At 33.3% G+C, this 21,731-nt stretch overlaps 1 protein-coding gene across 9 annotated transcripts in view; it reads left to right on the forward strand.

Annotated features, from left to right (window-relative positions):
• The window catches only part of ODF2L (outer dense fiber of sperm tails 2 like), a 56,699-nt gene extending 35,522 nt beyond the window's left edge, over positions 1 to 21,177 (forward strand). For all 9 annotated transcript variants that reach the window (XM_081225965.1, XM_081225964.1, XM_081225963.1 and 6 more), the window contains 10 exons: positions 718 to 903; positions 3,584 to 3,693; positions 4,751 to 4,886; positions 9,797 to 9,907; positions 11,195 to 11,299; positions 13,186 to 13,344; positions 15,335 to 15,420; positions 15,503 to 15,665; positions 18,009 to 18,134; positions 20,605 to 21,177. In XM_081225965.1, the coding sequence (XP_081082091.1) occupies positions 718 to 903; positions 3,584 to 3,693; positions 4,751 to 4,886; positions 9,797 to 9,907; positions 11,195 to 11,299; positions 13,186 to 13,344; positions 15,335 to 15,420; positions 15,503 to 15,665; positions 18,009 to 18,134; positions 20,605 to 20,733 (1,311 nt within the window). In that variant the 3' untranslated portion in view covers positions 20,734 to 21,177. The remainder of the gene's footprint in view (positions 1 to 717; positions 904 to 3,583; positions 3,694 to 4,750; positions 4,887 to 9,796; positions 9,908 to 11,194; positions 11,300 to 13,185; positions 13,345 to 15,334; positions 15,421 to 15,502; positions 15,666 to 18,008; positions 18,135 to 20,604) is intronic.
• The last annotated feature ends 554 nt before the right edge of the window (positions 21,178 to 21,731 follow it).

Consider the following 21,731-nt stretch of genomic DNA (forward strand, 5'->3'; position numbering starts at 1 on the left):
AACATGCCCTCAAACATCTTTTTACCCTTTTTTTAATCCTAACTTTTATAATCCCAACTCTTATTGAACCCTGTGTGGTTTTAGAATAATAACTTCCACAAACTTACTACTTATTAGGCAAAGTAGTACTTTTATTGTCCTTGATGTAACTCAGATGTCAAAGCATGCTCCTTAATTCTAGTAAATTAAAATTTGGTAAATAAGTTTATGTTTATCTCATCTATACTCTTCATGATCTATAGATTTTGATCATATATCCTTTAAGCATTTATTATTTTAACTAAAGAGTCCTAATATATTTGGGGAGCTACTGATTCCTTTGAGTTTTATGTACCTGTTGTTTGAATTGTCTCCAACTAAATTATGTTTTTTCGATTTGCAGTAACTAGTACTATGTATAATCTAGATGGGAAATTTTTTAAAATTCTAGTTAATCAAAGTTTTAAGGAAATTAGTGTTTTTACCATAATCACCAATATTAGTATCTTTAGTAAGAGTAGTATTAGTTTTATATAGGTTTATACTTTATAAATTTGCATTCTATAACTGGTTACAAATAAACTGGTGAAATCACCTTTCTTCACTGTTTTGCTTTTTATTAATCTTATGATTAATCCTTTTGATAAATTCTGTGTGGAAGATTTTTACATATTTTAACAATGTTTATGTAAACGTTGGCGTTCTAAAATAATTTAATTACTGCTAATATTTTTTTAGAGCTTAGAAACCAAAATATCAGAATGGAAATTGCAATTGAAGAAGAGTACGCATGAGGCTGTAATGATGAAAGAATCAAGTAGGCAAAAAGCTATAGCTCTAAAAAAGGCATCTAAAATTTACAAACAAAGGATTAAACATTTTACTGGAAACACGGAAAACCTTACTTCCCAAATTAGAGAGCAGGTAAGTTATATACATTCTTCCTTAAAGAATTGTTTTATGTCCTTAGTTTATGTAGTTAACCTCATAATGCTTAATATAATAATTTTGTTAGAAAAACTTTACTCATACATTTTTGCTTTAGCCTTTATTTTGAAAGATTACATAAAATGACAGATTTGCTTATTGAAGTATATCAGCATTTCCTTGGGGCTTTATTTAAAGGATATGTTAAGTCCCAAAGCATCTGTGGCCAATTAAGGGTAACACCACTTCAGTGCTAATAGCATATTAACATTGAATTAAAGCACATTAACATAATATTAAAGGCTCCTAGAAGGCCTTCAGAAAAAATAAAGCAGTGTCAAGGAGGGTATTGAATTCAGAGTTTTCCACCACTTATTTAACCACAGAACTCTTGTTTTACCCACAAAGCAACTCTTGGAACTGGTTCTGAGGAATACCAGATTGGGAAATGCTGTTTTATGTTATTAGACCGTATGACTTTATTCAGTAATTCTCTTCACTTAAACTCCGTAATGCATTTAAATCTACTTGCTGACGTAAACCCACCATGTGAAAGTTATCTTTGGGTGTATTAACAAAGTTGAAAAATGGACTTAGTGTTTTGTTGTTTTTGATGAATTATATTTATTCAATTACCAGTTCATAAAATATTTACTCTTTTTAATGTCTCACTGGTGTCCTACCTCTTAAGAACTTACGCTATGGCTTGTAGAATTATCAGAGGCTTTTAGAAATGAAAACAGACTTGCATAAATGCTGTATAAACAAAACAATCTAATATTTTATAAGCTCAACTGTTAACATTTTAAAACTCTTAATATTTAAACTATATTCAGAAGAATTTAATTAGATGAAAGAATTGAGCATTAAGTGCAAAATCTATAAGGCTGTAGGCCTAGTTGAATGCCTGAAAATATTCTTGAGTGGTAAAAACTGAGTCATTAACATTCTTGGGATTTTCCTGTTTAACTAGCACCATGTCACCCATGTCCCAGACTATAGTATAGGAAGACTTCTCCATTTGTTAACCTTGTGACTTTGGGTAAGCTACTTAACCTCTCTAAGCTTCAGTTTCCTTATTGATAAAATAGGGAATAATAATACTGCCTGTCTCATATGATTATAAAGAGGAATAAAGGAGAAAATATATGTCAAAGCACAGTGCCTGGCCAGACTACATTTTTGCCATATTGGCCTCCTTTCTATTCCTCTAATACATGGAGTGTGTTTGTTTCATTGTTTTGTGCTGTTGCCTGTGGCTGTAATGTTCTTCTCAGGCTCAATAATAGCTGATTCTTTTAAAAATCATTCTGGTATCTTTTTACTTGACATCTCTTCAGAGGGGTCTTCCTTGACTACTCCTTTAGAAGTAGTCCCACAACAATTAATTGCATCAATGTCTTAAATTTTCTTCTTAGCCCTTATTTTATAGGTAAAATTTCTAAATATCTTAATTTATATTCTAATATAATTGCCCAACTTACACTTTATAATGCATATTAATATTCATTTACATACAATATAAAAACAGAAAACTAGTCTTTTTTCAATATATTAAAAATATTGCTTTAAAAATATAAACAAAAAATGTCTTGCACATAATAGATGCTGAATAAATACTTGTTCAGTGAGTGCATAAATGATGGAAGGAAAGAAGGAAACACCCAATAAATGTTAACTGTTCATATCACTACTTCTGAGTCTTCTGATTAATAATTATTGGCACTGTTGTCATTCTAGTGAATTTGTTTTTCTGTAGACTGTAGAGAAGGAGTACAATGGCTACAGCTCTCTAGGTGGATTTGTAAAGAGTAGATTCATTTGACAGTTATTTATTGAGAATCTGCTTTATGCCAGGCACTGTTCAAGACCCTAGCAATGAACAAAACAGACAAAAATTTCTACCTCTGGTAGTTCACATTCAAAGTGGATAACCAACCACTACCACTCTTACTTTCTTGCTGACAGTACTAGTGTTTGAAAGCCAATGGGGTGACCTTACAAAACAGCTTGGCGTAGAACTACCATATGACCCAGCAATTTCATTCCTGGGTATTTATCCAAAAAAAACTGAAAACACTAATTCAAAAAGATATATGCACCCTAATGTTCATAGCAGCATTATTTATAATTACCAAGATATGGAAGCAACCTAAGTGTCCATCAACAGATGAATGGATAGAGAAGATGTGTGGTGTGTGTGTATATACACATACACACACACACACATACATACACACACACACACACGGGTGACTGTTACTCAGCCATAAAAAAAATGAACTTTTGCCATTTGCAACAACATGGATAGACTTGGAGGGTATTATGCTACGTGAAATAAGTCAGACAGAGAAAGACAAATAAGAGTTAAGTAAATATAAAGGGAATTATCTTCAGTAATTATGAAACATTGTTTGAAAATAGTTCCATCAACATCCTTAATATGTTAAGTTGGAACTGCCACTATGTGCATATAAAGTAATAGTATTATCAAGTCATTATTAAAATTTACTTTAAAGTTTTCCTGTGTTCAGATTTGTACACTGAAATTTTCTGTAACAAAAGTTCCATACTTTATAGGATGAGTGTTTCCTTGTTTATAATGTATTTGTTTTTAGGACCCTGGACAAAACCAGTGTTATAAAATTACAAGATGAGTACTTTATGTATGTTTTAGGAAGCCAAGTTGTCTGAAACAGTTTCAGCTTCCAACGTCTGGAAAAGTCATTATGAGAAAATTGTAATAGAAAAAACTGAATTGGAAGTTCAGATCGAAACAATGAAAAAGTAAGAAAAAAAATTTAGAGCCTTTTTACTGTTTTATAAGAAGTGTTTTCTGTTCTTTCCAACTTGAGTAGTTTGTATTTTGGTTCTTATGGATTACATGTGGTAAAGCTGTTTTCTATATGATCTGCTATTTTTGCTATTTATAATTTATAAACTTTTCTTAGTCTACTTTAAAAATACAATAAAAATGATTACCCATTAAAACTGCATTGGTGTTCACAAGTTATTGTTCCTTAAAGCGTCTTACATGCATAACAAAGAAAAATTAAAAATGCACATATTTTACAAATATATGCATTTACATATATTTATATATATTTATATATGTAGTATAATATATTTTTTTATATATAAGCAGATTTTTTAAAATGTTTTTAACAACAACATCAGCAACAACAGCAATTGTTAAAATTAATTTATTTTATTTTATTTTTTTGTTTGCACCGGGTCTTAGTTGTGGTGGGTGGGCCTCTTAGTTGCAGCATGCATGTGGGATCTAGTTCCCTGACCAGGGATCAACCCCAGGCCCCCTGCATTGGGAGCATGGAGTCTTAAACACTGCGCCACCAGGGAAGTAAAAATACTTATATTCTATGCTTTGTAATTTATTATTAAGCTAACAATAAATAACTATATATTTGTTTTTGAATGTTTTACTTTCTGTATATTTTCTTCAGTTTTATCATTGAAAACTAGTGTATATGATTTGCTTCTAAAGATTATTTATTGCCTCACTTGATCCTTTTATTTAACCTTTTCCCTGAAATTGTGTGTATGTGTGTGCACATGTGTGAATGATAGAAAGACAGACCTACCTGTGGATCATAGCTTAGATGTTCTACTGACTAGCAAAGAGAATGTTGTGTAATTTTTCATTGACACCATCAATGGATGATTATTTCTAATCAGTTACTCAGGTAGTAGTAGTAACCTTATATATAGATTACGGCTTCCTATTTTCTTTGCTGTATGAGTTCTATTAACTTTTGAAACTACCCTACAAAAATAATTTCAGAAACACACTGTTTGAATGAAAATTTCTGTGACTTTTATAAAGGCAAATTATTAATCTTTTGGAAGACCTGAAGAAAATGGAAGACCATGGAAAAAATTCATGTGAAGAAATTCTTAGAAAAGTTCACTCAGTTGAACATGAAAATGAAACTCTGAATCTTGAGAATACAAAACTAAAGGTACTATGTGTATGTGTGTATGTATATATGTATAGTATAATGACAACTTAGTCTACTTAGTAGAAGTAACTTGAAATAACAGCAAGTTTAGAGTAGTGCTCTTGTATCATTTTTTCCTTTATGTTTCTCAGAGTTTTAGAATATCATTATAATAAGTAGCTTCTAAAACTATATCTATATATCTGTATGTACACATATATGCACACATACTCATATAGAGATATTTAGATGTTTATAGTTGTATATACAAATACATGTGAAGGTTGTTTTCAGCAGTACTAAGATTTATGAAGTTGAATAACTGTCTCTTTGTCTCAACCTAAAAAAGTTTATTTACTCTCCAATTTTAGCAGTTAGGTGAATCATCCAAAATTACATTAACTTTAATGCATAAGATTATTTCTAGGTGTCACGGTTATGATAGGATATAACCTCAGGCATGGTCCGTTTGAAACCAGAAAGTATGTTCTTGGCTGCTTCATAACCGGAAAGAATTTTCCAACTTAGTCAAATCCAAGGGATGATTGGTTTTTATGTGTACCCAGAGTAAAGATGGGGAAGAAGCTTTTATGCATTCTGAGGAAAAGGGTATTTGAGTTCCTAGCCATAGATACATGTAACCTGATGAGACTTGACTAAAGATGATGGCATCATTTTCAGTTCCTTAATACTCTTTTTGGAGGACAGTAAATAGAAGACAGAAAAGAATCTGTTTATGGAAAAGAAGGCCAGAATTGGCAGTTCAAAACCAGTATGGCATCAGAGAACCTAGCTACTTTTTAGCTCTCTACTCTGCCATTCAAATGGCTGATGTGGCTCCATCCATTATAGCCAAGATTCAAATAACAGGATGGAGGGAAACGAAAGAAGAATTCTCTCCCCATTTTTCCCCATCTCCTCCTCTTTAGAGAGACTTCCTGAAAGTTCCATACCAGTCGACTCTTCTTATTTAGGTGTATGGCCCCACCTAGTTACAGGGGAGACTAGAGAATGTAGCCTTCAAGTTATCCTGAACGCGAGCCAAATACGAATACTCCTTATTTCCTGCAACTTGTTTATGTTTTCCTCTATTCCTGTAGTTTTACTGTTCTTACAGTTTGGAATGCGTTCTTTCTCAGTATATAAACCCTACCTTTCCTTTAAAGTTCAGTTTAAATGCTGCTTCCTCCCAAAGTCTTCTCAATTAGGATGAATCTTTCCTCATAAACTCCCATCTTTGTATGCACAGGATAATCAGGGGAGGTGTGACATATAGTTAGCTCTTATTCAATATTTATTGAATTAATTCTTTAAATATTTTATTCTAGAAGAGGAAGCAATTTTATTTATTATGTTTATTTTCTTAACTTCCTTAATATCCTTCAGAGAGGGAATTAGAAGGATATTTCATTAATTTTAAGTCTGGTTTTTAATTACATGGTAATGGAATTAATTTTAAATTACATATAAAAATCATTGAGTTAAAGTTTACATATTATATTTTATAAATAATTCAAAAACATGTATTTTTAACATATTCTCTGAATTTTGTTTAAGGAAAAACATCTAGGTATATTTGGCCTATGTTATGTACAATGTAAAATTGTCTAGATGTTGTATTTTGTTACTTTCAATTATTTTAGATTTTAGTTTCAAATGAAGGATATACTAGCTGATACTGTTTCTAGGGCCCCAGTGACCTCCTGTATTAAAAACAACAAAAGTTATTTGGAAGGTTACAAAGTTCTATTTGTTCATTATAGAAAGTTTGAAAAACAGAAAAGCACAAAAGGAAAAATTTAAAAATCACCTATAATCTTACAACTGAAAGATAAGTAAAGTTACTCTTTTAGCATATATATAATTTGGGGGATTTTGGACTATTTCCAGTTTTGTTTTGTTTTTTGCTATTATAATATAAATAAAAATGTGGATACTTTTAGTCTTTTTGCATATATATTTTCTTAGGATAAATTTCTGCAAGTGAAATTATATGGTCAAAAGGAAGACCCATTCTTAATGTTAGTTTTATATATTTCCAGATCACCCATCGTGAATGGGTCCCTATACTTTTTCCAGTACTAGGCAATTTTAAAACAAATCTCTCCAAATTTGATAAGTGATCTTATCTAGTTTTGGGGATTTAAATACCATCTATATCCTGGGGGCTCTCAAATTTATATCTCTAGCCTAGACCTTGCCCCTGAATTCCAGACATGTATTCTACTGCTTACTTGAAATCTCCACTTGAATATTTCATAGGTGTCTCAAAGTTATCATGTCCAAAATAGAGTTCCTATATTCCCCAATATGGTTCATCCTACAGTTTTCCTTGTCTCAGTTAACGGCAGTCATCCTTTCTGTTACTTGACTCCTTTCTCTCACACCTGCTTCCAGTTTGTCAGCAGATCTACTTCAAATATATCCAGAATTTGACCACTTCTCACCAGCATCACTGTCATCCTGGTTCAAGCCACCATCATGTCTCGTTGTTATAGTGACTTCCTACCTCTTCTCTTTGCTTCTGCCCTTGCCCCTGCGCCTGCAGTCAGCATTCAGCGTAGCAGTAAAGTAGTTCCTATAAAAATGTAATTCAGGGGCTTCCCTGGTGGCGCAGTGGTTGAGAGTCTGCCTGCCAATGCAGGGGACATGGGTTCGAGCCCTGGTCTGGGAAGATCCCACATGCCGCGGAGCAACTGGGCCCGTGAGCCACAATTACTGAGCCTGCGCGTCTGGAGCCTGTGCTCCGCAACAAGAGGAGCCAAAATAGTGAGAGGCCCGCGCACCGCAATGAAGAGTGGCCCCCGCTTGCCACAACTAGAGAAAGCCCTCGCACAGAAACAAAGACCCAACACAGCCATAAATAAATTAATTAAATAAATTAAAAAAAAAAAAAAAAAAAAATGTAATTCAGACCATGTCACTGCTCTGCTCAAAACCCTTCAGTGATACCTTGATTAATAGAGTAAATATCTACAAGGCATTATAGTATCTGGCTTTCCATTACCTCTCTGACCTCATATCCTTCCACGCTTCCCTTTGTTTTCTTGCTTTCTGCCACATTGGCCTTCTTGCTTTTTCCCCTAACTGGCCAGGCTTTCTCCCACCATTGCCTTTCTCTACAGGAATCCTCTTCTCTCAAAGAGCCATACTTACTTTTGGTGTTTACTCCAAAGTCCCTTTCTCAGGAGGCTTCCCTGGCCCATTCGCAACTTGTCCTTACTGTCTTGCTTTTGTGTATGATATATTTTACTTCTTGTTTTTTGTCTATATACCCCTTATTTGTGTCTGTCTATACGTGGAGTACATTAAGCTCACAATGGAAGGGATTTTTGCTTCTTATGTTCACTACTAGAAGACTATCCATTGCATAGAGCATTTTTTAATAACTAGTAAGTATATTTTTTCATGTATTTGTTGATCATTTACATTTCTGCCTTCTGGAATTACCTACTCATTATCCTTTACATGTCTTTTTTCCTAATTATTATATTAGACCTCTCTCTGTATTAAGGGTATTAATCTTTTGTCATAATCTTTTACTTTTTCACATTTTGTTAGGCTCTTTAGTTTTTTGAGGGGCTATGAAATTTTGGAGGTATATGTACATGTACATATGTATGTATATATATGCATGTGTGTGTTTGTATGTGTGTGTGTGTATATTATAACTTTTTTTCCTTTTCGGCTTCTGTTGGGAGTCTCACATTTCTGCACATCTGACTGCCTGTGATCCAGATACAGACTGTCTTTTCAAGGATGTTTGTATAGTGAACATCCTTGGAAGATAACAATGTTTCCTTCTGTGAAAAGGCATGCTTACTGTCTGTTATAAGAGATTTGGGTTCCCTAAACTCAGAGTTGCTTCTCTATACATCCCACCACATGTACAGGTGTCATCTGGCCCTCTTGGTGTTGCTCTTTGGGAAGTGGGGCTTTGGAAACGAACACAAATGCTAATATCTGGCTACTGCTATTGCTTTGAGTAATAAAGAAATTAAGACTCTGACCCAGGAGTTTTGTGTCTTCTGCTAGCATGCATGAAACTGTGCTAGGCTAACTGGTAAACTTGGAGGATAAAATCTCAGACTCTTACAGTTCATGATATCATCTTTTGATTTTATGCTTAGTTAGGTTTTTGCTATCCTAAAATCAAATCAAATTTTACCTGGATCTTCTGTGAAAAAATTTAAGCTTAACTTTTAAATATTTAATACATTAAAATAAATATATAATTGTTTAATATAAAAATCATGTTTGCTGAAGGCAAATAGTTAAATCTGCTTTTTTCCTAATAAATAGTTGTCTTATTACCATTATATAGTGATCCATATTTTTCCCATTTATTCAAAAACCCAACCTTTGTCATACACTAAATATAATCTTAGTGTATTTTTCTTTTTCTATTCCATAGACCTCTATATTATTATGTTAGTATCTTAATAATTTTAGTTCTTTATACATTTTAATATCTAATAAGTACTGAGATTCTCTACTTAGTATCTTTTAAAATGTTTATTAGTCTCTTTATTTTTCCATATGAATTTTAAATTAATTTTATCATATTCCTCTTCCCCTTAACTGTTATACTTTTGGTTGTAATTACAGTAAAGTTTATTGATTTGGAAAAAACTGATATGTCAAGAGTATTGAGTCCTCCCTTCTAGGAACATGGTCTTTCTATTTTCCAAGTCTTTTTCGTCAGTAAATTTTTAAAGTTTAAAAATAGGTCTTGAATAAGTCTTATTAAGGTTGCTCATAAATCTTACTAACTTCCTGAAATTCCTAATTTTAGATGGTAATTATATGCAATCAGAAATAATTAATTTATTAGCTTCGTTGATAAATGAGTTATGTTTTTTAATGCTATAGCACTGGAGTACAAATGAATTCTAATGATTTATAAAATCTATTTATATATTCCTTAATAGACTACACTAGCTGCTTTGAAGGACGAGATTGCCTCTGTTGAAAATGAGCTCTTAGAATTGCAAGAGGTAGAAAAACAACAGAAAACCCTTATTGAAGTTTATAAAACTCAGGTGATCATTGCATTTATTTTAATGTTTGTTAAATTTGGTAGATAATTTAAAACACTGCATTTGTTTATGATCTGAAAAAGCAGAACTGAAGAAAGGTAGAGTTATTATTTGTGATAAAATATGATATATCCCAAATATTTCTTAAGGTCCCAAATACTTTTATAAAATGATGATTCTGCTGATTCCTGATTTAAATATCCTGTGTTTATATTGGTTATTCCTAAAAGTATATCTAAAATTAATTACATAGGTGTAATGTGAACCTATAATAGTCCTGTTAGTTAATTTTGGTTATATTTGTCATCTTGTATTTTTAATGGTATTGATTTAGAATAATGAATCCCTTCAAGGATCATTAAAGCACAATATTTCCTCTTTCCAAATAAGTAAAGTATAATTCAGATTTACTCACATGAAAGACCTGGAAAAGAACAGATGACAATATGTATGGAATAGAGAGTGTGTTAATTGGTAATTTATAGAAAAGCTTAAGTATTGGAAAGTTTAAGAAAAACTTCATTTGAAAGATGGGACTTATGTAGGTCCTTGAGTGATGGGTAACAAACTGTCAATAAAGAGCTTGATTTTCTTGGAAGAGAGTGTTTGAATTGAAGAATAATGAACTAAAGGTTAAAACTTAAGGAGGGGCATAATGTAGGTAAGTAGGAAGCGCTCCATCCCAATGGTTTAGATAGAAAATTGGAGTTGAGACATCCAGTTAGGATATTTCAGTAATCCCAGCTGGAGGTAAGAATGGAGGCTGTGATGGACTGTGCAATGTGTTATTGGGAATGTCATCTGGGTCTTCCAGCTGTTTGTTTTGGTTTAATCCCCCATCAAGAATATTGTAGATGAGTTACCATATTCTTGACTCTGGGCCTTGTATAAAGTGCTCAGATATTTTTTGAGCAGATTTTCATTCGGAGTGTGAAATAATTGGTTTGGGAGCTAGTTTGGACCAGAGACTGATTCTTTAAAGTGACATGTACCTGCAAATGAGGATCTCTCTCTAATATTCAGAGCTCAGGTGAAGATTCTAGAAGTATTGATGGGAAAAGACAGGTAAATCATAAAAGGATTGTGGATTAGAATACAGCACTGAGTGATTCCTGTATTTAAAGAAGGAATAACATTAGATAAACATACTGAGAGTATTAATAGGAAAATGATAATGGGTTTAAAATTGAAATTTTAAAATTGAAATTCAATTTTTTAGCTTTTTATTTCATACAGTGGTCCTAATAATAAAATAATGCATCTTACTCTAATAATATTTTTTATTTTCAGATACAGAAGTTGCAAGAAGCAGCTGAAATGGTGGAAAGCAGATGTGAAAGTTTGCTACAAGAGAATAACCTAATAACAAAAAACAAAAATAAGAAATTAAAGAAGGTAAGTTTAACATTTTAAACAATAAAATAATGTTTTATGTATGTTTTGTACTTTATGAATTTTATATAAATTCTTTAATTTTGGTCATTTTCTTTAGTTTAGACCTAGAAATTATCTGTTCTCGATTTCTGTGGCAGTTTGTTTTCTAAGGACATGATGTTTCATCCAGGCTTGAAATGTTTGTTTGTGTGAATGTTTTTTTTTACTTTTTCCTAAATATTTGGAAAATAACATAAATGTTTAATTTTTCTGATACAAGATCAGACTTAAGAAGCAGAAAAAATGTTTATTTATCACTGAGCTTCATGCAAAGTTGAATACCTTTCATTTTTAATCTTACCTTTTTATTCTGGTAGTAAATCTTTTGTGTAAAAAAGCAAAGTAATTACTCTTTGCTAAATGCTTTTATGGAAGAAAAATAACATTAAAAAACCCAACATCATTTACTTTTTTTTTTCATCCTACTGCAAAAGAATGAGGGGAAGTTCAGTGTTGGCAAGTTATGATGTTTTTGTGAATATTTTTAAGTTTTTAAATGAAACTGCATCCCTTTTTGGGTCTTTTCACATTGTTTTGGTAAGGAAGCAGCAAAAGTTGTAGGACGCTGACTCCCCTGACTCCCGGCTGGGGACATCATGGGATGTTACTGGTCAGTTCCAACTGAGTGTAATAAGGTGACTGTCTCTGGGTTGTCCCCACATCTTGGAATTGAGAAGTCTGAGTGAGGCACCAATGTGAAGAAGAGGTCAGCCAGAGCAGATATTCTGCTGGTTAAAAGAGATAAAGGTAGCCTATTAAATGTGCAACTTAGAATTATCAATACTTTTCACCTATTTTTAGCAGAGCAGATAAGAAATCATTTCATACCTCTTGATCAGTTTTTCTCATGAGACATACCAATGCAAATGTCTCCTCTTTTGTAGGCAGCACTCTAAATAAATGTGTATTTAAAAAACCTTTTCAAAAGACCAATGGGACAGGAGCCTGTGGTTTTCAAATACTGTGAAGTCACAATGTCTTCTTACTGATACTAAACCAGACAAGCCATTATTTTTTTTTTTTCTAATGAAATGCTTCCTTTTTCTTCCCTACTGTTTTAAATCTCCTGGTTTTCTCATGTGCTCTTACATGTTTGGGGACCCAGAGGTAGGCTTTGTTCTACTTTTATCTTTTGTGATCAAGAATGCCAGATGTTGCACAGCAGCTCTGTGTGTTCCCTGTCTCAGGGAAAGAGTCTAGCTCTTGTTTTCCCTCCCTATGAACATCCTAAGTGCCCTATGTCTTGTTATTTTTTCTTAATTAGCAGTACAAGCATTTTTTTAGGGCTGCTTCTTGTGACATCTCCACAAAAGTGCTGCAGTGAAGAATTGCAGCAGCCAGAGATTAATATAGATACAGTTAGATTTGTTCTTAGTAACATAGTAACATTAATGATCAAATTATAATCTACTGAGTACTGATGATATTAGCTATTTTGAATTTATATACAGTAAACCCACTGATTTGGACTAAGCTGAGCACAGCAAGGCTGCTTTAATTGAAATATCCGAGTTACCAGATCGAATGACAAAAAGTCTAAAGTTACTTTAGACTGATGGCTGGACAGCAGAAAACTACCATACCAGCTTTCTTAGTAATATCTATACTTGAATATAAATGACAGGATTCAAAAAAGTTTACTTTCCTAAGTAATTTAAACAGTCTCCCTGCAAGCTAATATTACCATATTCGTTTATTCAGCAAACTTTTTGGAAACTAATCTTTTTTAAAAAACTATTATACCTAAAACATTTACTATATTACAAGCATATCTAGTATTTAAGATAGTAAAAACATTAATGCTGAATGTGTGATCTTGCACTTATTTCCCTAATGCTACAACTCAGGTGAGAGGCCAGATGGAGTCTCATCTGAAGGAGTTAGAGCACGACCGCGATTCCTTGACGGCAGCAGAACAGAGGCTTCACGAGTGTCAGGAGAGTCTGCAGCACCACAAGGGGAAATGTGCAGACCAAGCACACGTCATTAGGGAGCTTCAGGGCCAGGTGTCCAACCATCATTTTGATTTTTGCTAGATGTGTTAAATGCTTTGGAATAATTTCACCAGTTGAGGGCACTCATGTCAGGGGGTGATTATTTTACTCACATCTAAGTAAGTTGATAAAAGGTCAGTTTCATGCAAATACTATATTATTTTCAAGCTATTTTTTAAAAAATTGGTAGTTAAAATTGCTGATTTAGTTTATTCATACAAATCTGTATTTAGACATTTGAGGACATAGTAATAGCATGAGCGAAGGAACAAAGCTATGTTTACATGTATATTTTTTTAATGTTAGGATAAGGTAAATTATTGTAATTTACCTTACAAAAATTAGCATTTATTTCAATTAGAATTATGTACCAAGTTTATTTGTATTATTCTCAATTATTTTTTTCAACATATACTTTTCTTACTCCATCAGAAGAGAGATCGTGGGTGCCATACAGCCATCTCCTAACTCAATGCCTAACACATAGTAAACACTTAATAAATATTTTTTAAATTAATTATTATTATTATTATTATTATTTTTTTTTTTTTTTTGCAGTACGCGGGCCTCTCACTGTTGTGGCCTCTCCCGTTGCGGAGCACAGGCTCTGGACGCGCAGGCTCAGCGGCCATGGCTCACAGGCCTAGCCGCTCCGCGGCATGTGGGATCTTCCCGGACCGGGGCACGAACCCGCGTTCCCTGCATCGGCAGGCAGACTCTCAACCACTGCACCACCAGGGAAGCCCTAATTAATTATTTTTCAAAGAAACATGTCCAAAGGTGGTGGCAAGTCTTTTTCTTTATTTGCAGAATAATTTTAGGAAGGATTCCCTGTCTATCTTTCAAATGTAATCTGGATTTAATATTGAAATGCATCCTCTTTTTAAAAACAGGCAAACAAAACTTTGCTGAGTTTAAGTTCCTGAAAAGAGATCTTTCTAGGAAAATGTCAAATCACATAGATAACCTAAATTACTAATTGAAATTGTGAGAAAAATTCTATTTTTTTTCAAAACGTCATATGCTAACACATATATATGGAATTTAAGAAAAAAAAATGTCATGAAGAGCCTAGGGGTAAGACAGGAATAAAGATACAGACCTACTAGAGAATGGACTTGAGGATATGGGGAGGGGGAAAGGGTAAGCTGTGACAAAGTGAGAGAGTAGCATGGACATATATACACTACAAAACGTAAAGTAGATAGCTAGTGGGAAGCAGCCGCATAGCACAGGGAGATCAGCTCGGTGGTTTGTGACCACCTAGAGGGGTGGGATAGGGAGGGTGGGAAGGAGGGAGACACAAGAGGGAAGAGATATGGGACCGTATGTATATGTATAACTGATTCACTTTGTTATAAAGCAGAAACACACCATTGTAAAGCAATTATACTCCAATAAAGATGTAAAAATAAATAAATAATAATAATAATAAAATAAATAAAATAAATTGCATAGGAGATTTAAAAAAAAACTATTTAAATATAGCTTTTGAAGCAATGGGAAGAATATTCTGTCTCGGCATAGGCAGGTGTGTCTTTGGTTGATTTGCTTATCTATTTTATTTTGCTTCTCACAAATATGGTTTGTACTCAGAGTTACAACTTCACAGATATTCAATTATCAATCACTATCTGTAAGAGAAACAGAAAACTGTAAGAGTAACCCTAAGTATCCAACAATAGGAGATTACTGTTTAAAATCTTCACATTTACTTAATAAATGTTCTTTTTCAATAAAACATTACTCAGAATGTTTTAATTGCCATCTTTCAGTAAAATTTTTCGTAGATTTTCTGTGAAGCAGCATAGTTTTTTAAAAATTAGCCAGAAATTTAAGAACTTGTGTTTTAACAATATAATATTTCTTGGTGTCTCTCTGTATAGGAGTAATAATATTTATACTTTCTTCTTTTTTATAATTGTTCTAATAATAAACTATATAGATTTCTTTGGAAGTTGATTATAAAGAAAATAACCAAGAAAACTTTTTTCTCCTTTAGTTTGATGAAAATCATGATCTTCTGACAAAGCTTTCTCTGGAAGAGGAAAATTATCTTATTCAGCTAAAATATGAAAACCTTAAACAGTAAGTATTAAATTGACTTAAAGTTGGTGTTACCTTTTTTTCTACACACTATAATTTAAAAATATATGTCTTCTGTAAAAAGAAAATTAGAACAGATGGATGCAGAAAATAAAGAGCTTGAAAAGAAGCTGGCAAACCAAGAAGGATGTCTTAAGCATACCAATCTTGAGTTTAAAGAGAAATCTGCAGAATATAGAGCATTGGCCAGACAGCTGGAAGCTGCTTTAGAAGAAGGAAGACAAAAGGTACAGATGGCCTTTATTCAGAAACTTTTAAATTAGTTTACCAAAGAGTCATCTTTTGAAACAGACAATATCTCATCTTGCCAAACCTACAGTTATTGTTTTTATCCTGATGACAGGGTGAAGGGAGCAATTACATTTTTGTTTTTTACTTGCTTTTCCCTTTTGGAGCTAAACAGATAGATTACTGGTCCAGAGTTACTTCACTAAATAAATGATGATGTGGCAGGGTAAAGGGCAGAGATGGAAAACACTTTAAAGTAGTCCCCCCTCTTTTTTTTTTAAATGAAACCACAACAAATATGCAAATTATTGAACCTTTTGGTTTTGATCAGGATTCAGTGAGCTATAAAGCTCAACTCCCTTTTCTTTTGGCAAATGTTGTTGTATAAATAAATACAGACAAGAATTAATTTCCGGTTAAATCCATCTGGATAACATTTAATAAATATCTCACTGTCTGTCAAGCATTCTGCTAGTGCTTATGATGCAAAGATGAATAAGACCTGGCCTCAGCTCTCAGGACACTCACAGTCCAGTAGGGAGATAACATGTGAACAAACAAATGTCATCCAGCAAGTAGGTGCTACAATGCAGGGAAGATACAAGGTACACCGAGGGCGTGTGATTAGTTCATTCTGGAGAGGAGGGGAAAATGATTCAGGAAGATCTCAAAGAAGAGGTAAATTTATCAAGTGATTTGAAAATGTAATCTTGAAAGACACGAGGTGGGCTTTGGAATCCACAAGAAGTAGATTTGAATTCTGGTTCTGACACATTATACCCTGACCCAGGGCAAGCTACTTTCTAAACTTTAGTTTTTTAATTGATAAAATGGGGATAATGAATTTCCTCATAGGATTGAATGACGCCAAAAGGAGATTGTCTATACCCTGATAACTCTCAGAAGTGTATCTCCATCCCAGACTTTTCTCTATCCTGACATCTAAATTCATATATTCTGCTACTTATTTGACATCTCCACTTAACATAGGCATCTCAAACTTAACATGTCCAGCACCAAATTTTGAATCTATCTCTCTAGACTCTCTTCCACCCATGGTCTTTCCCAAGCCTGTTAAAGGCAGTTCCACAAGGGTGAGATAACATCTGATATGCTTGAAATGTGGCTCTTAAATCGTGCGTGTCATATAGATATATTTTGATTTTTTTTTAACTCCAGGAAAGCAATTTAAATTGACTTTGAAAGACACATCATTGAATGAAAGCTAAGTAGTAAAATGTACTGCCAATGATAGAAGTGTAATCCAGATTTCTCAGTCCCAACCTTTGGGAGGAAAATAAGAAGTGACTTTATCCTGGGTTCAGACTAAATGGACTTTGGAAATGCTAGATGCTCTCAGATTCCTTCTCACAAGAGTTCAGTCCCCAGAGATGTGTCTGCTCTCTCCTTTCTTTCCTGCTACAATGGAATATGGGGTTGTCTTTAGTTCCTGCCATATGAGGAGTGCCATCACTGCACTGTCACCATTGTCTACACTGCTGGACGTTGTAAAGGACACAGATACTTGTCCTGAGGGCCCTTTCTCCCACAGCTTCAAATCCTGCTATCCTCTCAATTGCCCTTGGAATTTGTGCACAAGAAATCTTTGTAAATAACTATAATAACTTAGAACTTAGTCCATGGGAGTGAGATTAGAGGACAATCCTTCCTACTAGCTCCTTGCTCCTGAACTAGTCCCTGCGTCCACTGTCATTCTTATGGATCCAACCCAGTATTCCTGCAAATAGGCTCCCAAGTATCTGAATCCTTGGATGAATGTAGCTAAGCTAGACTTTCTGCTAAAATAAGCCATCAGAGAAATATGAAAACTCAAATTCAGAACATTTTGGAAGTGAATGAATGAAAAACCAATCTCGTGTGTGTGTGTGTGTGTGTGTGTGTGGTGTAAATATCACCTACCCTGCTCCCAATTCTGTCCATCCAAGTCTGTAATCAGTGTTGGTTGTGGACTTTATATGTCCCACCACCACTCCAGACACCATGGTAAATATAAATACTATAAAACATGGCAATTGGTCTCAGCAGGTTATAGAAATATAGTATTGGGGAAAACCTACCAACGTCACAGAGCAGTGCAAATACGTATACCTCTTCCACTTCAAGCTAATTTTTCAGGTACTTACACAGCAAAGGGGAGAATACATGCTTACACTATGCGTTTCTCAAGATAGAACATCTTTAAACACTTTCTAATTAAATTGTCTAATATCCAAATAATACCTATTTGGAAAGAAGAGATACAGTATAACTATGTCAAGGCTTTAAATCATATCTTAAAGAAAGCACATTTAGTTTTTTTATTCTTTTAATTAAAATTACAGGTTTCTGAAGAAATAGAGAAAACGTCATCTAGAGAAAGGGCTTTACAAGTTAAAATATTAGAACTGGAAACTGAGCTTAGAAAGAAAAATGAAGAACAAAACCAACTTGTTTGCAAAATGAACAGTGTAAGTATTAGTATGGCTTAATATATTTTCATTAAAAATAAGTTAGCATTTAACATTCTTACCATGGAGTTTAGTTATAAACAATTAAAATACAAAGTGAGGGGAATCAAGGCTATTGCTTTACTGATAGTATTAAAAATAACAAATAATATAAATCATAAAAAATTAAAATGTCAGCATTTGGGCAAAGAATTATTATCCTGCATCCTTGGTAGCATCTATTACATTTCCCCCGAAGTCTCATCAGGCCCTTTCCCTGCATGTTACTTTTACATGACAAATGCTTAATGAAAGTTACAGATATCATTGACTTATTTTCTTTCTAATATGAATTTTTCAGTTTTTAAGATAAACACTATTATTATGAGTTAGATTTTGATATGTCTTAAATAATGCATATTATATTTTAGAAAGTTATAAGTTGGTGTTAAGTAAACATTTTATATCTGCATGTGAAGTGGATGCTTTGGTCCACTCAGCCATGAGATGAGAATACCAAATTGGCTGTGTTTAATTAGTCTTCTAATGTTTTTTCCTAACTATTCATGAAACAGTCAGATGACATAAACTGTGAAAGCTGGCACTAGTTGTGACTGAATTACTTGAAAACTATCTACTTAACAGTGACACAGGAAATAATACTTTATTTTTTCCAGGAGCCAGACTCCATGAAAACTATTTTTTCATTCCCAAGCATCTAAATCATTGAAAACCTGAAAGGTTCAAACGTTAAATGAGTTTTGACGTGCAATATTTTAATTTTATTGCCATCAAAAGTTCCTTGGCAATAATCAGAACAAAACATTTCTCATCTTTAATTTAGCACAGGCCTTCCCTTTATTTCAAAACTCTTTTTTTTAACTCACTGTCAGACTTTCTGTTGTAAAATATGTGTGATATTCTTTGTGTAATTGAAACTTCTGAAAAAATAAAATAAGTATATTAAGATGAGGTGTGTTTGCTATAATATTCCCAGTACTTGGGAATATTAAAGCTGCTAAAATAGGTAGATTTAAGATCTGATGTTTTGTTAAACCTGATCATTTTTACAGTAGTAAAAAACTAGAATTCTAACCATAGATTTAGACATTGCTGAAAAATGGGTTTATGAGTTTTTTCCCTTCCAGGGGCAGTTTAGTTGGCAATTCAGTATTCGTTTTGTATACAAGCCTTAGCTCCATCTGAACTGTAAGCACCCTGAGAGGCTGTCTCATAGTTAATTGTATGCTGGTGTCTTCTAGGGTGCCCTGCCCACAGTGGCAGGCCTCTACAGATTTTTCTGCCCAGGTGCTCCGGGGGAGGGCGGAGTGCTTGCACAGACCCAAGGGTGACCCTCAGCAGCTTACCTCAGATCAAGAAGCCTGAAATGTCTTTGGAGTCTTATATATTATACTAAAATCCATGTACATTTTGCATTCTACCTTACAATATGTGTGTTTGTATTAATATTTTTCCCTCCCAAGTTGTTGAGTAAAATCAATGTTCCTCAAAGATTCACTATATTCATTCTGTGACTTTGTGTAGCTCAGCCTAGCAAGTTGTTTCATACCACCCACCACACTTCCCCTGGGGGCATCACTCAGTTTCAGAAGGTATCGGGTGTCACTGAACACCTGATAGGAAGAATATAAAAGATTTTTCTTCTCAAGGTGCCTACATTTTAGTTGGAAGCTAGATGATATTTGCAGCCTGTCTATCTAAAGTATTTTCAGTGAACAGATCTCTTGGGAATTTATATGCAGCTGAATATTTTTAAAATACAATACATTTAAAATTTTTTCCTCAAAGAATACCTATGATATTGAGTTCATTTTATTTTTTAAAAGATTCTAAAAATAAAATATTCATATTATCAAAACTAGAATTCTATCAGTTTTTAAGATAGCAAAAGTCATTCTTTTAGGCAAAGAAAATGGCAAAAACTCGTATTAAAATATGTCATGTTAAATGTAATAGAAATTAATTGTGACAGTTTTAAGTAAAATCCATTTGAGTTAATCATGTTACATATGTAATAATTAGGGGCTAAATGAAGGTGTATTACAACAAACTCACAGTAGAGATCAACCATGTATGTGCTTTATTCTAGATTTTAAAGAAAAGTGAGCTCTAAGTTAATTATCAACACATCAGATGTTAGGATTCTTTCTTTAAAAAAATTTAAAACCATGTATTCAATTATTGTGTATATAAATTTTTTTTTTTTTTTTTTTGCGGTATGCGGGCCTCTCACTGTTGTGGCCTCTCCCGTTGCGAGGCACAGGCTCAGCGGCCATGGCTCACGGGCCCAGCCGCTCCACAGCATGTGGGATTTTCCCATACCGGGGCACGAACCTGTGTCCCCTGCATCGGCAGGCGGACTCTCAACCACTGTGCCACCAGGGAAGCCCTGTGTATATAAATTTTATATTATGACTATCCTTTGATATGAATGTCATTATTAATTATCTTTATTTCTTTTTTTATTTAGAAAGCACAACATCAGGAAGTATGTTTGAAAGAAATACAACATAGTCTTGAAAAGTCGGAGAATCAAAATGAGAGTATTAAGAATTATTTACAGTTTCTTAAAACTTCTTATGTAACAATGTTTGGATAAATTGTTGGATTTATTTTCTATAAGCAATAGGTTTTTACTATGAGTCTAAAAAGTAATTAGATAAAAATTAAATATACTATCTGTTGCTATATTTTATGGGTGTTACTATTAGGGTTTTTATGTAAAGATTTTTGAAACATAATTTATTATCCAATTGAAACTTTAAAACAAGATACATGTTAGTATTCCTTTTTTGCTGGATAATCTTCACTTAGCTCTAGATTAATATCTATTTAATTTATTTTGGTTTTTGGAATATTTTACACACAGAAAAGAAGCCAGAATCATTCTTTGTGACTGTAGCAACCATTCAAGTGAATTTGTAATAAACCTAGGCCAATTATGAGCCAAATACATGATTTTAAATAATGTATATAATTGTTTTACATAATGGTGCTGTATATTTATATATTAATATAATAAAGGAAAATATTCTGGATATTATTTTTAATAGTGATATAATTGCTTACTTTCTAAAGATACCAAAGGTCTCAGTGTACTTAATATTGTTTCAAATATGCTGAGATGCCATTATAATTTCTGTGAGGTTTTAAATATAGAATTTTAAGTCATGGCTACTAAATGCCAACTGACGGTAACAGGTGAAAATATGTTGGCATGCATTATTTCTTTATAAAGAATAGGCATTTAGGCTTTCCTATAAATTCATCGTCTCTTTTGTTCTTCATCTTATGTTAGTGATTGTCTGATATTATTAGTGTAGACATTCTGAAACCCCTGAGTTAAGTGAAAGATTAAAGGGGAATAACTTGTCCCACCCCTACCCATGGCCAACTCACATGGGATGATCAAAATAAACACTCTTAATCCCAGGAAGCTTTAGAATAAGGTGTTTGTTATTGGGATGACGTAGAAGAGCTACCAAGAACATGTTCTCTGTAACCTCCTACCCTATGTGTCAAGGCAGGATACTCTAAAAGGGGATGGATGTAATTGACAAGGGATCAAGTAGTAGTGACTCCTCTCAGAGAAAGGCT

The sequence above is a fragment of the Mesoplodon bidens genome, assembly GCF_964165515.1.
Source record: "Mesoplodon bidens genome assembly, chromosome: 2".
Taxonomy (NCBI): Eukaryota; Metazoa; Chordata; class Mammalia; order Artiodactyla; family Ziphiidae; genus Mesoplodon; species Mesoplodon bidens.